The sequence below is a fragment of the Macaca mulatta genome, chromosome 4, assembly GCF_049350105.2.
Source record: "Macaca mulatta isolate MMU2019108-1 chromosome 4, T2T-MMU8v2.0, whole genome shotgun sequence".
Taxonomy (NCBI): domain Eukaryota; kingdom Metazoa; phylum Chordata; class Mammalia; order Primates; family Cercopithecidae; genus Macaca; species Macaca mulatta.
Genome location: NC_133409.1, coordinates 124887499 through 124905887, shown reverse-complemented (window position 1 = coordinate 124905887; position 18389 = coordinate 124887499). Strand labels below are relative to the sequence as shown.

The 18389-nt window shown below is 36.4% G+C and overlaps 2 protein-coding genes across 3 annotated transcripts in view; one reads left to right on the top strand and one right to left on the bottom strand.

The window, feature by feature from the left end:
• The window catches only part of PRIM2 (DNA primase subunit 2), a 312401-nt gene that overhangs the window by 89307 nt on the left and 204705 nt on the right, over positions 1-18389 (top strand).
• LOC712987 (60S ribosomal protein L21-like) lies at positions 1846-2411 on the bottom strand. Its single transcript, XM_015136628.3, has one exon. The coding sequence runs from the start codon at positions 2369-2371 to the stop codon at positions 1889-1891; it is 483 nt and encodes a 160-aa protein (XP_014992114.2). The 5' UTR covers positions 2372-2411; the 3' UTR covers positions 1846-1888.

The following is an 18389-nucleotide window of genomic DNA, read 5'->3' as shown; positions in this document are numbered from 1 at the left end:
TGCCGGTAATCCTTGCATTCTGGGAGGCTGAGGTAGGTGGATTGCTTGAGCCCAGGAGTTTGAGACTAGTCTGGGCAACATGGTGAAACCTTGTCTCTACAAAAATGTGATTAATGAATGTGGTGGTGCAGGCCAGTAGGCACAGCTGCTTGGGAGGATCACCTGAGCCTGGAGACTTTGAGGTTGCAGTGAGCTGTGACTGCGCCACTGCACTGCAGCCTGGGCCACAGAGTGAGACCTTGTATCAAAAAACAAATAAATAAAATGAAGTAACCAGTTTGAGGTATTTCTTTGCAAGAATGGCCTAACACAGAATGGGTGTTGAAGTTTATCTAATGCTTTGACCATTCATTCATCTATTGGGTTGACAATATGGTTTAAATTTTTAAAAATCTGTGAATGTGTACTTGATTACATTGATTAAAACAATATTAAGTCAATTTTGCATTCCTGGGATAAACCTACTATGTCAAGGTATATTATCTTTTTTTATATATTGCTGAATTTTTGCTTTACTTCCCATGAGGGATGTTGATCTAGACTTTTCCTTTCATATAAGGGCTATCTGATTTTGATATCAGGTAATGCTGACCTTGCTAATGAGTTGGGAAGTATTTTCCTTCTTAAGTATGCAATTTATATAGCAGCATAATATAAATATTACAATTTAATAATTTAATATTTGGAGATATATAAATTGCCAACATTTTTCTCTTTTTAAAAATTTTATCGGCCGGGCGCGGTGGCTCAAGCCTGTAATCCCAGCACTTTGGGAGGCCGAGACAGGCGGATCACGAGGTCGGGAGATCGAGACCATCCTGGCTAACATGGTGAAACCCCGTCTCTACTAAAAAATACAAAAAACTAGCCGGGCGAGGTGGCGGGCGCCTGTAGTCCCAGCTACTGGGGAGGCTGAGGCAGGAGAATGGCGTAAACCCGGGAGGCGGAGCTTGCAGTGAGCTGAGATCCGGCCACTGCACTCCAGCCTGGGCGGCAGAGCGAGACTCCGTCTCAAAAAAAAAAAAAAAAAAAAAAAAAAATTTTATCTAAAATAGATCTTAATTAGGTTTGTTTTATAAGCTGGTTTAATATTTCATAATTAATATTTTTAATGTTAAGATTTTTTGACAACATAGGGAAAAAGCTCTGTGGTTTTTACAAATATATAAGTATGCTAATTTTAAAACACTAGGCCTTTTGTAGAAAATTTGGAAAGTACAAGACTGCATGAAGACAAAATCATTATGTAGATTTTATCGTTGAAATAATATGGGGCCGGGCGCGGTGGCTCAAGCCTGTAATCCCAGCACTTTGGGAGGCCGAGACGGGCGGATCACGAGGTGAGGAGATCGAGACCATCCTGGCTAACACGGTGAAACCCCATCTCTACTAAAAAAAAATACAAAAAACTAGCTGGGCGAGGTGGCGGGCGCCTGTAGTCCCAGCTACTGGGCGACAGAGCGAGACTCCGTCTCAAAAAAAAAAAAAAAAAAGAAATAATATGGACTTTAACATTTGGAACTCATTTTCTTAACATTCACAAGCATTTTGTCAATATTTTAATTTTTTTTTTTTTTGGTCTGAAAAAAAAAATTACTTTATTTCTTCCTTGATGATTTAAGACTATCTTCAAACCAGTACAAATATTTCATACATAATACCTGGCCATTTTCTAACCAACTGAGTAATCTGTTGCACAATAAGCTACCTTACATCCTTCAGCAAGGAATACATTAAATTTGAATAGGAAAGACATTACATAATGAATTAGGACACAACTAAAATTTGCTTTAAGTATTTCTTTGGGGGAGAGGACACCACACTTCTACTCAATGAAGAGAAACATTTTTCAGCCCAGAGGTCTTTTATTTTTTTTTTTAAACACCTATTATGCCATGAATTCATAGGGAATAGGTTCCAGCAGCTCAGGCTCCTTCCCATTGGTTCTCACAAAGTGTGCTTCTCTGGGTGGCGCAGGCTGGCGCTTCAGTTGAACCCAGGTACCTTTCTCTTTGGCCTCTTTCTTTTTCTGATCATTTTCCTTCACGCGTTTCAGGAAGCTATCTCGGCTCTTAGAGTGCTTAATGTGCTCAATACGTACATTAATTCTCTTGGCAAGAATCTTGCCCTTAACTTGTTTGTTTACAACAATGCCAACAGCATGCTGGGTAACGTTGTAGACTCTCCCAGTTTTGCCATGGTAACACTTGTGGGGCATTCCTTTTTGAACGGTACCCATTCCCTTGATGTCTACGATATCACCTTTCTTATAGATTCGCATATACGTGGCCAAAGGAACAACTCCATGTTTTCTAAAAGGCCTAGAGAACATATATCGGGTGCCTCTCCTCTTTCCCTTTGTGTTTGTCATTTTGGCAAATTACTGGAAGATGGCGGTTCTGGCCGAAAGGCTAATTTTTTTTTAACAGCATGCTTACGACTGTGTAATCTATCACGTGGATTTAGAATATTTGTCTGTAATATATTTATTTTATTTATCTAATTATTGATGTTAGACTTTTACCCTGTTAGTAATTATCCACAGTCACATATAATGCTGTGATGAACACTTCTTATGTAAGTCTCTGTTTTTATTTATGATTTGTTTCTTTAGATAGATTTGTAAATTAAATTATTGGGTCAGAGAGTCTAAATGTCTTAAAGCTCTTGATATATCTGTGGAATGGCTTTTATCTATACTACTTCAGTTTGTGCTTCTCCAAATGATATATAAGAAAAGTTGGTTCAACTCTTCAATTATTCAGGATTTTACAGATAAATATCTTGGCTAACATGATGGGTAAAAGTAGTAACTTATTGCATTTAATTCCCATTTCTTTAATTACTTGGGAAATAATTTTTTAATTTTCTTGAAAAGTTTTAAACAAGTCACTCAGAATTGTTATACAGCAGAAATATTTAGAGGAAATAAATATATGGGAAAACAAGTTCCTGTAATAAAATAAACAGAAATGGAAAAACAAAGCATAAGGCTATAGAATCTGTATGCCATGAAGAAAGAGAAAGTAATTTTAGTTTGTGTTAAATGATTTCATTACCTTACTGGGAAATGGATACAGTGATATAGAATATAAGAACCATAGTCTTATGTTCGCATTTCTTCGAAATATACTATCACTTCATAAGCTTAATAAAAGAACCTCAATACTTATAAGTTAGCTTTTTGTGGCTTCTATCATTGATGAAAGTTTCTGGGGAGTAGCTACCTGTTAACTAAAAATAGGTATCTGGAGCATGGCAAAAGAGACCACTTAAGCCTTGCAACTATGATATTGATCCACTCAAAAGCAGTAATTTGAAAGAAGTGGAAGAAAATAGCAGTGAAACTCAAACTATGTGAAGGTATAGGCAGAAAATTTGGTCTTTACAGTAAGTTTGATAGTTGTCTAACAGAAACCTAGGGGAGAAGGAAAAATGGAGGAGAATAAATTTGAATAGAAGTATGTTTTGGTGGATAAAAGAAAATGTGAATTTTAAATATAAACCCGGTATATAACTTTTCCATAGTAGGTAAGTTTATTTATAACCTATTTGTTTCCATAAAACATCTAAGGCAGCTTTATAATAAAATCCATTGACCGAAATATGTATTCCAATAGCAAATGGGAAATTTCAACAATACAAAAACTGCAATTATGTTTGCCCCAACATAATAGTAACAGAAATAGAAAATTAGAACTAATGGACCACTCATAACTCTTGAGTGTCAGCATGGATGCTGTGCTTGGTCATAAACATCCAGGGAGTAAAGACGAAAAGGAAGCCACTCATTTACATAGAAAGGAGGGGCTGTAGCAAATTCTGAAATATGCGACTTAAGAACTTTAGTAACTTGGTGTACTAGTTAAAATATTTACCGGAGGATATATGAATTAATATTAAAAAATCATCAAAGTGTCAAATATTCCAATATATTAATACTGTTGTAAAACATTATAGTAGACATGTGATTTGAACTCTCAACTGTGTATCTTGGAATTTATGTATTTATCTCATTTATGCAGTACTCAGTGAGAAGCTACTATACACTTAGCATTGTTACCAGGGCTTTGAAGAGTACAGATGCTTTAAATAGTCCCACATTAAAATTTAAGTGATAGACAAGAAGGCAAATGAACAGCACGGAATGCTTAAATGTAAAGTTAGGGGTACTTGCTGTGACTACACTGATGTGGACTAGGCAAAATATGTCATTTAGTTAAGTGGAGAATAAGCATTTGGTTAAGTGGGGAATAAGTTGTGGTGTAGGAAGAAGTTCTGTTGAGATCTGCTGTGGGAAGGATTGAGGTGCACCTGAGCTTTATCTTTTGAATTCAATTCAGAGCCCAAATAATATCAGAATATATAATGTTAAGAGATCACTTTTCATATCTTCTGCAAAGGATGCACAAATGATACTTATTTGAAGAACATGAATATTTCTATGACAGTTGGGAAACATAGATCCATCTTGGCATCCCTAATGCTTACCATACTGCTCTGCATATTATACTGGTTCTGTGTTTGTTGAATGAACTACTTAAAAGAGAAAATGGGAGAGATGTGTTCTCAATTTGTAAGGAAAAATATTAAGTATAAAATAGAAACCTTTAAACTTGTAAAGAAAGGATTTAGTGATGAGAGTTGTTTATTTTTCTAATGTAATTATGGTGACAACTTGTCAGTATTGTTTTCACTGGAATCTTATTAATCTTAGGAAGTTTTATGTACTTACAAAATAATTCCATATATGAATCTTTTGTTACTAACCTGGTAAAGTAACACAGATTTTGAATAACTAGATGGTAGTAGCTGATGAAGCATTGCTTCTTAATTATCAAAGTTCTCTGATTGCCTTATTTATTGCCTATCAGCCTGCTGGACTGTTATGTGTTGGGTATTTCTAACACAGCTAAAATTACTTTGCCTTTCTTTATGACGTATAAATTTTATAGCCTCTATGCCTTTGTTCTTTTATTTCTGTTTCTTTTACCTCAGGAACTTGTTTTCCCATATATTTATTTCCCCTTAATACTTGTGTTGCATAACTATTCTGAGTAACTTGTCTAAAAGTCTTCAAGAAACTGAAAAAGTATTTTGCAAGTAATTAAAGAAATGGAAATTAAAAGCCACTTGGTATTTGTGGAATATGTAAACAAATATTTCTGAAGTGCTTTCTACATATGAGGTATAGACTAGGAGTGGTTTAAGGTAGGATTCTTGATGTAAGTGACTTATATACTCTTCTACTTGACATGAACAAATAAACAGATAATTTGTATAGCATTAAAAAAATCACTCAATATCTAAGAGCTATGCCAATTCAGAGAAGGACGGGATAGCTATAATTTGTTAAACACTGTAAAAGCAACACTAATTAAGCTTTGAAACAAAGATAGATGTTTTATTTACTTGTTCAGTCACCTTTTACTTGTTAAAGTAAGAAAAGGAATTACAGGCCTACATCGAAGATATTGCAGGTTCTGTTTGAGACCAATAGAGTGAATATTACAATGAGGCATGCCATATAAATTTTTGTTTCCCAGTTCATATAAAACTTACATTTACAATATACTGTAGTCTATTAAGAATACAATAGCATCTTTTAAAAAGCAATGTACATTCCTTAATTTAAAAGTACTTTATTGCTAAAAAATGCTAATGATCATTTGAGTCTTCAGTGAGTTGTAATCTTTTTGCTGGTGGGGGGGGTCTTGCCTCAATGTTGATGTCCGCTGACTAATCAGAGTGGTGATTGCTGAAGGTTGGAGTGTCTGGCAATATCTTAAAATAAGACAACCATTCAGTGTGCTGCATTATTTCCAAAGAATGAGAGTCTGTCCTCTCAAAGCGTTCTACTACTTGATAAACAAAATTTATATAATAATCTAACTTCTTTGTTGTCATTTCAACAATGTTCATAGCATCTTCACCAGGAGTAGAGTCTATTTCAAGAAACCACTTTCTTTGCTCATCAATGGGAAGCAACTCCTCATCCTTTAAAGTTTCATCACCAGACTGCAGCTGTTTAGTCCCATCTTCAGTCTCCACTTTTAATTCTGGTTCTCTTGTGATTTCCACCACATTTGCAGTGACTTCCTCCATTGAAGCCTTGAACCCCTCAAAGTCAACTATGAGAGTTGGAATCAACTTCTAAATCCCTGTTAATGTTGATATTTCCTCTCCCATGAATCACAAATGTTCTTAATGGCATCTAGATTGGTAAATCATTTCAGAAGGTTTTCCACTTACTTCGCTCAGATCCATCAGAGGAATCACTATCTATAGTAGCTCTAGTCTTACAAAATGTATTTCTTAAATAATAAGATGTGAAAGTTAAAATATTCCTGATCCATGGGCAGCAGAATGGATATTGTGTTAGTAGATATGAAGACATTAATCTCCTTGTATATCTCCATCAGAGCTCTTGGGTGACCAGGTGCATTGCCAACAAGCAGTAATATTTTGAAAGAAAACTTGTTTTGAGCAGTGGCTCTCAATAGCCGGCTTAAAATATTCAGTAAACTATACTGTAAACGTATGTGCTATTATTCAGACATTATTGTTCCATTTCTAGAGCACAAACAGAGTGGATTTGGCCTAATTCTTAAGGGCCCTAGGATTTTCAGCATGGTAAATGAGCTTTGGCTTCCACTTAAAGTCACCAGCTCCAGCTGCATTAGCCCCTAACAAGGGAGTGAGCCTGTCCTTTGAAGCTTTGAAGCCAGGCTTTGACTTCTCTCTAGCTGTGGAAGTCCTATATGGCATCTTCCTCCAGTATTAGACGGTTTCATCCACATGAAAAAGCTGTTGTTTAGTGTAGTCACCTAAACAACAGCTTTTTCATGATCTTAGCTAGATCTTCTGGATAACTTGCTGTAGCTTCTGAAGCTCTTGCTACTTCACCTTGCAGTTTTATGTTGTGGAGATGGCTGCTTTCCTTAAACCTCATGGACCCACCTCTGCTAGCCTCCAACTTTTCTTCTGCAGCTTCCTCACCTTTCTCAGCCCTTATAGAATTGAAGAGAGTTAGGGGCTTGCTCTGGATTAAGCTTAAGGGAATGTTGTGGTCCATCCAGACCACTAAACCTTTCTCTATATTGGTAATAAGGCTGCTTCACTTCACTTTCTTCTGTTTTTCTTTTTTTTTTTTTTGAGACACAGTCTCCTCTGTTGCCCAGGCTGCATTGCAGTGGCGTGATCTCAGCTCATTGCAGTCTCCGCCTCCTGGCTTCAAGCAATTCTCCTGCCTCAGCCTCCTGAGTAGCTGGGATTACAGGCATGCACCACCATGCCCAGCTAATTTTTGTATTTTTAGTAGAGACGGGCTTTCACCATGTTGGCCGGGCTGGCCTCGAACTCCTGACCTCAGGTTATCCACCCACATCAGCCTCCCAAAGTGCTGGGATTGCAGGCATGAGCCACCATGCCTGGCCTTCACTTTCTTATCATTTATGTGTTAACTGGATTAGCACTTTGAATTTCCTTCAGGAACTTTTCCTTTGCATTTACAACTTTGCTAACTCTATGGCGCATGAGGCCTAGCTTTCAACCTATCTCCATTTTTGAAATACCTTTCTCACTAAGCTTAGTTGCTTCTAGCATTTGATTTAAAGTGATAGAGTTGAGAATCTTCCTTTCTCATCACTACTTAAAGGCCATTGTAGAGTTACTAATTTCAATATTATTGTTTCTCAGAGAATGGGGAAGCTCTAAGGAGAGGAGAGAGACAAGGGAATGGCTGGTTAGTGAAATAGCCACAAGACACACAATATTTCCTGATGAAGCTCATCTCATAGGGGCATAGTTCATGGTGCCCCAAAACAATTACATTGGTAACATCAGAGATCACTGATCATAGATCACCATAACAGATATAATAATGAAAAAGTTTGAGTTATTGCAAGAATTACCAAAATGTGACACAGAAACATGAAGTGAGCACATGCTGTTGGAAAAATGCAGCCCATTGACTATCTAATGCAGGGTTGCCACAGACCTTCAAATTGTGTTCAGTTTATAACACAACAGTTTGAAGTGCAGTTAAGTGAAGCACGGTGAAATGAGGTATGCTTGCATGCTTTTCTCTTCTTTTGGCAAGTATGTGTGCAGCCATCTAGATCCTTGCTAATCAATTAGAGCACAAAGATTATAAATAATTATTTTAATAGGAATATATCCTAATTGCAAATGTGTGAATATTTATAGCCATAAGGCAGCTCTGAGGAAAATTGTATTGTAAAATAAATGCTTAAAAAAATACCTCAACAAACAAGGGAGAATAGGAGGTACTTATAAATAGGAAGGCTTAAAAATGGCCATGTAAAAATGCTATAATAGTAAGAGTAAATGGAGAAAATAGGCAGAGGACCACAAAATGTAGGGGAGATTTTAGGGAGGAAATGCAAATAGAACAAAGTTTATTTTAGTCAAAAGGAAGTTTTAAAAAAAGAATCCTAGAGCCGACTTAAAAAGATACAGGATGAATAAAGATTAAGCTTAGAAGTAGTGATGGGATAAGGTCATTTTCCCTATGTTTTTGGTTTGTTTTGTTTTGTTTTGTTTTTCTGTAAGACGGATTCTCACTCTGTTGCCAGGCTGGAGTGCAGTGGCGTGATCTCGGCTCACTGCAGCCTCTGCCTCCTGGGTTCAAGCGATTCTCCCAGCTCAGCCTTCTGAGTAGCTGGGACTATAGGTGCATGCCACCACGCCCAGCTAATTTTTTTTTTGATATTTTTAGTAGAGATGGGGTTTCACCGTGTTGGCCAGGATGGTCTTGATCTCTTGACCTTGTGATCTACCCGCCTTGGCCTCCCAAAGTGCTGGAATTACAGGCATGAGCCACTGCGCCGGGCCTGTTTCCTATGTTTTTATATTCTTATTAATTCATTAAATATTTCATGGTTGCCTCCTGAGTCCACAGTCTTTATAGAGGAATTTAGGAAATAGTTTTCATGTTTTACTTTTGTCATGCCAGTCAGAAACTAGATTAATTATTTGCTTGCTAAACCCGATTATCTTTTGTATTGCTACTCACATTTCATTGTGTAAAAGGGGTGAGGCTGATGGACAAATTGTAGGTCTCCTTTCTTCTAGGAATGTACTTAGAATACTGAGATTTAATTATTTTGGGGTACATTTTCCGTAGTGCTTTCTGTATTTACTTTTACTTTATTGAGTTGTTCAGAGAATCAAGTATTTGATGTGAATTTTATATGCATGTGTGATTGTGGTGGTGATGGTACAAGGGGAACTTTGGTGTAGAAGAATTTGTTAGGATGCTCTTGTAATATTCATGTAAGAAGTTATGAAGACCCAGACAGGAATGGTGACAGTGAGGATAGGAGGAAGACGTGAGAGACGTGCCCTAGGATCTTGGTGCCCATTGATGAGGAATGACTGGTTCTGGAGAATGCGGTGGTTAGACTATGGGGAGTTGCCATCCATATCCTAGTATTTAAAGGGTATGTTGAACTTAGGCTTATTCTAGGTTGGTTTTGGTGTCCAGTAGGGTTCACTTTGGTGTATGTGATACTGTGACAAGTGTTTCTTGTTATTTCCAACTTATAAAGCCTGTAATGGCAGTGAGGTGTTTTTCGGTGGTCTGTACTGTGTGGAGGAGGAACCAGCTATCACAAAGGGAGGGAGTATTTATTGGTCTTAGGAACAAAGTGTGGTTTCCTAGGGCGTAGTGACTGGCATCACGCAGGCAGGGAATTTGGGCTCCAGCCAAATATTCTGAGCTACAGGCTGGGTCCAGTTCCAGCAAGTCTGTTAATATATATTTACCAAACTCTGGTATGATTTTGGATGAATTTATTATAGGATTGGAGATGAGGGCAGGAAGGAGGGGTAGTATGTAGTATTGGTTGCATTCATATTTAACCCTCAGTTTTTGAATAAAGTCTTATATTTGGAATTTTTTTTTAAATAAATAAAATGTCTTGCTAATGTAAGTGTCACTCCCACCAATATAGAAGGCAGTACTCAAGTTCCCATTCTCTTTTGTAACTAGATCATAAGCATATGACTTATACTTCATTGATTAGACTCACCTCTCACAGGACTTTGATTTGGAACTGAGGAAACAGAATCTTCATAGGGCTTTCATGTTTGGTGGTGGCAGTGGTGGATGTGAGCAGAGACTTTGGTGGCAGCAGTATCTTTTTGGTGGTTGCAAGATTGATTTCCCACATTGGGGGTGGTTTTCTTTAGTACTCTGTGGGATGCTAAACAGCAGTGATGGCCATTTTCTATTAATAATTAGCCCTGTTTTAGGACTAATTAGCTCCTGTTTTGAGCTTAGAAGCTTAACTTTAAGAATAGTTTTTCGGTCGGGTGCAGTGGCTCGTGCCTGTAATCCCAGCACTTTGGGATGCTGAGGCAGGCAGATCACGAGGTCAGGAGTTCAAGACCAGCCTGACTGACAGGGTGAAACCCCATCTCCACTAAAATTACAAAAATTAGCTGGCCGTGGTGGCGTGTGCCTGTAATCCCAGCTACTCAGGAGGCTGAGGTAGGAGAATCCCTTGAACCCAGAAGGCGGAGGTTGCAGTGAGCTGAGACTGTACCATTGCACTCCAGCCTGGGCGACAGAGGGAGACTTCGTCTCAAAAAAAAAAAGAATAATTTTGCATCTTCTGGAAGCTCAATTCTGTGAGCTTCCTAGTAGCCTTTTAATAAACTCATTTTCTGCTAGTCAGCTTCTTCCATGTTCAACTAACAATCTTAGCTGGTCCTGGGTTGATTAGAAGATAAGGCAGCAAAATGAAGACAAAAGCTCTTTGATGTCTGCCAGGATGGCTAAGAATTGATCCAAAATCCATGGGGATTTGGTATCAGACGTATTTTTGGGTGAATTGGAGGAGGAAGGAAAATAACTCTGTTGGTAGTAGGTCTGTTTGGATGTTGGAGGGTATGGAACAATGATGTTAGTTTTGGACATGTTTAGTTTGAGGTGCCATAGAAATATTCACTTGTGGAGATATCTGGCATGTAATTGCAAATACAATTCTAGCATTCAGAAAAGAGATCGGGGATAGTAGTGACAGTTATTCAAGGTTGTATTGAAATTGGATTAGAGTGCTAAGGGTAGCAGCATGAAATAGGGAGAATGAAGAGGCTGTTCACAATTACAAGGCAGATGGTGGAAGGAGAGAGTGAAGAAATCTGAAAAGGAATCTTCTAGAAGGATGGAAGAGCACTCAGAGAAGCTCAAAGATGGTAGAGTTCCAAGGAGCAGATAGTCAGGAGTGTGAAGACTGAGAAGAGGCCATTGTATTTAGTGACTTTCAAGAAAGTCTTAGAAAATAGAACAAAACTTTACAGTGGTGAACAAAGGACTAAAGTAGTATTTGGAACAAAAGAGATTAAATAAAATTTGACTGAAATTTTATTAGACATATTTGGAGCCCAAATCACAAAATAAAGTTTGAAACCAGAGACACAACCCCTATCTTTTTCCTTAACAGATTTTTATCAGGCTAGTTGTTAAGTTTGTCTATTTGAGTAATGGCACTGATACATCAAATTCTTTTGTTTTAATGAAGCAACAGCTCTCTAGTATGCAAAACTTGGGAAAATATTTTGCTCTACAATTTTAGTGTTCATTAAGCATTATTATGTAAGCTGTAAGCAAATGTTAGAGAATTTAAATGTTTGTGACATCTGTATTTTTATTGTGAATGTGAGAAGTTTTCTTTTGTAAGTATTATAATGATCATTGTTAACAGTTTGACCTTGCTTTACATTTTTGCCAGACTATTGAATGATAGCTATTTGCATGCTGTCTTTCCTTTTATTTCAGCTTTCCTTCCCACTTCCTCCTTTTATGTTGCCAATTGAGAAGCTTGACTACTGGTGGTTAGAGTCTCTGCCACTCAAGATTTTCATTTTTCTGTATTTTGAAGTACTGTCTTTGTACGCTTTTATTTTCTCTATTCAAAGAGTGGTCTCTTTATATTTGATATTCTGATAGAATTTATCTGCTGAAAATGAAAGTCTGTGCTCCTTGAATTCTGGCTTCAAAATAATCATCTAGAATAGATGTAAGATACTAGAACAAGATGAAAGATCCAAATATGCCAGTCTTAATTTGTACGTTTATTATCTACAAGATTGGATCTTGACTGTACCAGTCTTAAAAATATATCTCTCATTATAATTTGAGCTATGACATTTCATCAAACATATAGTTTAAATTTATAGAACTCTTTTTTTGCATTAATTTATGTAGTCAAATAGAAGACATTAAATTAGAAAGTATTTCTTTTCTCTCTTTTTTTTTTTTTTTTGAGATGGAGTCTCGCTCAGTTGCCCAGGCTAGAATGCAATGGTGTGAACTCGGCTCACTGCAACCTCTGCCTCCTGGGATCAAGTGATTCTCCCACCTCAGCCTCCCAAGTAGCTGGGATTACAGGCACCCACTTTTTGTATTTTTGTAGAGACAGGGTTTCCCCATGTTGGCTGGGCTGGTCTTGAACTCCTAATCTCAGGTGATCCTCCTGCCTTGGCCTCCTAAAGTGCTGGGATTACAGGCGTGAGCCATTATGCCTGGCCGAAAGTATTTCTTAAAGATTTATATTTTCTGTCTTTATTATGCAGTGCTTTAAAATTAATTGCTATTAACTTTTAATTAATGGAATATGATGACTTGAGTATTATTACATATCACAGAACTTTAATGTAAAGATATATCAGTGAAACTTAGAATTTTACTTAGATATCAAGTTACTATACCAAAAACCCCTTTAGACTAATTTTATTAAAACAAATGTATCGGAATTTCAGTGGCATTAATACTGTTTACATTTTTTTGATGGAATTCTTTTTTTCCACATGGTATGGCTAGTATACAAATGATAGGGTATATGCTAAACAGGTTTTTTCCCCCACATGCAGCAGAACTCTGCTTACATTGTGACCTTTCAGAATAAATTGGCATGTCAGATACCAAGAGCTAAGAAAGGATGGAAAAAAATGTAGTATTTTGCAGGTGAATCCTTGAGATGCCCCATTTACTTGAAATTTTAAACAATGAGGTAAAAGACTTGAGTTGAAGTATGAGTGTTTCAGAATGATGAATAAGGAGCTTGTCAGGTATTATATTTTCATTGTTAGTGCAGAGTAATTCCTTGTGACACAAATGACTGATTTTCGTAATATGTACACACAAGCTTAGTATGGTATGGCAATAACACAACAAAAACTTAGTATCCTGTGCCTTTTTTCACTTCGGAGTTGCCTTGGTAGCCTATTGGAAAGTCTATTTTCATTTCTTCCTTAGTGTTGTACCTTGGTGTTTTTCTAATAATTTATGGTAGTTTTTTTCTTTAATCTGAGAAGTTCAGATGTAGGAACATATTTTCATAGACGTTTGCATGCTTTCACAAACTTCCTTTAATTTTCCATTATTTTTCAAATAAGCACGTGTATAATTTTCATTTGGGGCCAGTGTACGGTGGTTGACAATTTATAAAATTAATCAGAGTCAAGCAGTTGAAGGCTAACATGAAAGAAATCTAGAAGAACCCAGTGCAAAATATAAGACAACACAAACTTTGCATTAGACCCTATTGCTCTGAATGGATTGGAGGGATGGTGATCTTGCCAGTTGGAGTGACATGAATGCAGTGGATGAGCTGTGGCAAAGTCAGGAAGCTTGGGAGCAGCAGAATTAGTGAAATGTTAGTAGTTGTTAGGTAATAGGGTTTATGTTAAAGATTCGGGGACTAAGACGTGGTCAGTGTTAAATCCTCTTGAGGAATTTTTGCAGAAGTAGCCTACTAAACTTGGTATGTGCAAAGCCAAGGGAAGCTTCATGTTGCGTTAGTAAACATCTCTAATTTAATGCTAAAGGATCCGGCCCTGTCTGGTGGGTATATCCCCTAGAGTAGTACTCACTATGATTAAGGGTACATTGTTAGTGCAGTAACTGATCCCATGAGGCAGTGAATCGCCCAGTCAGTGCAGGAGTTTTAAGGGGCCAGGTCTAAAGGTAGAGTTGCATCTTTTGGCTCTGTTTGAAGCTCCTTCTTGTGTGCCTGCACAGGAGTGTAGTGGGTACATACCTGTGAGCACATGTACCCTATTTATTGGAATGGCATTCTTGCTTTTAATTTTGGGCTGACTAGAAATTTTTGTCTATGATGCCAGTGGTGGGTAGATAGGTAAGGATGGGCACAGTTTAGCCAGCATGGATTATGAAAAAGTATATTTATTTCAGGAAATTGTAAGAAAAACAAAACAGGGACCTAATTTGAATATCAGGCACTCCGAGAAAGTAGAGATTCTTTTTCTGTTTTTTCACTGTTAGCTGTCTGGAGCTTAACTGAGAGATCAAGATGAGTTCAGTTCTTCTTTGTCACAACCACGTCTTACAGTACTTGAAGCAATGTACTTTATTAACATAAAGATAGTAAATTTCTAGCCAAAGTAGAGGATTTAGGGAAAAGTTCTTTTAAATTTTATCCAGGGAGAGATTAAACAAAATTGAGAGCCTAAGCAAAGAAAAACAACTAGATTTTAAATATTTCGTTAATTATATAAGAACAGATGGAAAAGATATGAGCAAGTGCCTGACTCCACAAGATAACATGAGTAAATGCTAAAATAAAGGTATTTAAACTTGTCTGGTAATTGGTAAATAGCATATCAAGAATGGAGATCTTTGCAACAGCTTCATAAAAAGACTTTATCAAATTTGGGAAACTCTTATATTAAGGAGATTACCATTAAATCAAAGAAATGCCTTAAAAACACAACACTGGTCTGTAATTTAAGGAGGATAGTATTTATATAAGAAGAATACATTAAAAAGACATTGAGTTGGATAATTTAAATGGAAGAGATTGGAATGTGCATTTTTGACATCAGTTATTCCACCTGAAGCTAGAAATATTTTTTTGATCAGCGAAGTCTTTACAAATAAGTTATATTAGTCTTAATGTAATTTGCATAATTTGAGACAACTAAAATATATTAATTATTAAATGAACTAATAACTGTCACTTTAGAGCTTTTATATATATGCAAATAAATATTGTTCAACTAAAATAACTTAAAAAAAATCTTGCGAGTGTTCCCTTAAGTGTAGGATAGAGGAATACCAAATGAATGAATAAATGAATAAATAAACATGTATACACATATATTTTATCTTGGTTAAGTAGATAACTGTGGAATATTACACTTAGGAATAGCTTTGACTTTTCAAGTTTTTCCTCACTTAAAATATGTTCTGTGCCTATCTAGTTTTTATTATGTAATGTGTATTTAAATTATATTTTCATTTCCTTTCCTTTTTGAACAAGTAATTAGGATTTATTTGATTTGGATTCTAAACACATTTTTTAATGGAATTATTTTTAGTCTTTTCTATTTTATTTTATTTTATTTTATTTTTTTGAGACGGAGTCTTGCTCTGTCACCAGGCTGGAGTGCAGTGGCGCAATCTTGGCTGACCGCAACCTCCACCTCCTGGGTTCAAGCGATTCTACTGCCTCAGCCTCCCAAGTAGCTGGGACTGCAGGCGCACATCACCACACTCAGCTAAGTTTTGTATTTTTGGTAGAGATGGGGTTTCACCATGTTGGCCAGGATAGTCTCGATCTCTTGACCTCGTGATCTGCCCGCCTTGGCCTCTTAAAGTGCTAGGACTACAGGCGTGAGCCACTGCACCCTTCCAGTGGAATTATTTTAAGTTATTCATAGTATAGTCTAATTTATAACAACATGAGATATTTGAAATGTTACTCAGAGATTAGAAATCTTCACCAAGCACAGGAAACATTTGGTCAACATAATTTTAATGGCCTCTTTAGAGACTGTAGTAATAATCCTCAGAAGCCAGAAATTAATTAATAGTCTGAGTAATGATGAGAGTCATTCTAGGAATAGAATTAGAAGGTACTTACAGGAGGCAGAGATCTGAGGGATAGAGGGTGGTGGAGACAACAGTAACCACACGTCTCAGATATAGTGTACCTTTTTATTAATTCATTTTTTTCTTAGTGGTCAGTTGAAGTATGGTAAAAATAGATGGAAATTCAGAATTTCAGGGTCTTTTAATCGAATGTAGGTCTGTTTATGCCCAGAAGAGACCCTGAATGTGGACTTCAGAAGCATTATCAATTTCTGTTTTAAAAGTTAAGTATATGTGGACAGCCAATAACTCAGCATTTCTTTTCACATAAAGAAATATTTTAATTCAAATATGATAATTGAAGATGTAAAGTAACTCATGTAGTGTCTACTCATATATACTTATAATAAACTGCACAGATTTTAAATACACAGATTTCTAATATTTGGCAAAAGTATACACTCATCATGTAAGTATTATGCCAAACGAGATAAGGAACATTCCCACCTTCCCAAACATAATCTTGTGCTTTTTGTAATAATTCTTCTCAAACTCTCTGTCCCAAGCAACCACTGAGTTATTTTGAATATTATAGATTAGTTTTGCCTATTTTAGAGTTTTATGTAAGCAGACTCACATAGTGTGTACTTTTTTGTGTCTGGTTTCTTTTGCTCAGCCAGAATTCTGTATGTTTCATCATTTGTTGTGTTTTATTTCTTTTTATTTTGGATTAGTATTCAATTGTTCAAGAATCCCAAAGTGAGGAAAAGATTTGAACAGACATTTTACAAAAGCAGATATACTAATGCCCTTAAGTGTGTGAAAAAGGATGCTCAGTGTTGCTAGTCATCGAGGAAATGCAAATTAAAGCCACAGTGAGATACAGCAACACACCCACTCAAATGGCTAAAATTTAAAAACTGGTAATACCAGGTGTTGGGGACCAAGTTGTATACTCATGCATTGCTGTTGAGGGGTGTACGTAAGACTTGTTCATGATTATTCATAGCAACTTTATTCATAATAGCCACAAATTAGAATCAAGTGAAAGGTTTCTCAACAGGTGATTAGATAAATACATTTTGATATAGTTTTGATTTCGTTCTTCTACCTGAGGTTTATCCTTGGCTAAAGTAGAAATGTGTAAAATTTTCTGAAATTTTGATATGGAAGGATTATTGCAATAAATAGCCAGGTCTTTGTTAAGCCAAAGCTATGATAGAATCCTATTTCATGTAATTAATACATTAAAAAGCAGGAAATTTCTGCATTGTGTTTGTGATCTAGAGTAAGCTAGTAGAATGTGATTGAAAATGTTGTCCAGCTATATTTTCGGCTTATCTGAAAATGGCTGCCAACCGAAATTTCTCCTCTTCTTTTTTAGAACTGAATTATCTAGAAAATGGAATGAACTTCTGTATCACCCTGGCAGAAATTGGCAAAAACTATAAAGCAGTTTGTTTTAATACATCCTGTATTTTTTCATTCTTAGTTTTCGTGTTACAGGTTTTCTTGTTTTCCAGATTTTGTAAGTATTTAATGAGATTCTGGGAATGGATTTGTTAAAAACTATTAGCCAAATTGTAATTTAAACCAAAAAACTTCTTTGGAATTGTATTTTAACTAGGTTATTCAATTCTTTTTTCTTTGAGACTTGGTCTCGCTCTGTCACTCAGGCTGGAGTGCAGTGGCCCAATCTTGGCTCACTTCAACCTCTGTCTCCTGGGTTCAAGCTATTCTTTTGCCTTAGCCTCCCTAGTAGCTGGGATTACAGGCGTGCGCTCTCACACCCAGCGAATTTTTGTATTTTAGTGAAGATGGGATTTCACCATGTTGGCCAGGCTGGCCTCGAACTCCTGACCTCAAGCAATCCACCCACCTCGGCCCCCAAAGTGCTGGGATTACAGGTGTGAGCCACCATGCCCAGCCTGGTTATTCACTTCTTAATGGCATCACATAGCAAATTTTTATCAATGTCATTTGTATTATAGTCATTTTTTTTTGTGGAGGGGGTTGTTGTTTATTTATAAATGAGATTAAACTGTATGAATATGTTAAGGATGATGAATTAAGGGACCTGTCAGGAATACTTTCTGAGATGATAGAAAATTGGTGAGATCAGAAGTCAGAATTCTTGAATCCTTTATGTATAGTTTGTGTATTGTAATGCTGCTTTTCCTTGAAATAAGAATACTATAAATTTGAACCTTATTCTTATAAATGAAACTTGGAGGATTAACTGCAAGTTTCAAGCTGTTTCAAATTAATTTAAATTTGAATGGAAAACTCACGTGGTGATTGTTTCCTAAGGGGACTCTAGGAATCCTGTGGCTACATTTAGACAGGAGAGAAGCTAGTTTAAAAACTGACTTAAAAAACAAACAATTACAGTAGAATTATAGCAGGCTTAATTTTAAACATTTAGAATTGACATTTTTAAATTTAACTACCCAAGGTTTATTTTTACCCTGGAAAGTGTTTTTTGTTTTTTAAATTTATACTTACAAGAAATGTGTTAAACCTGTCA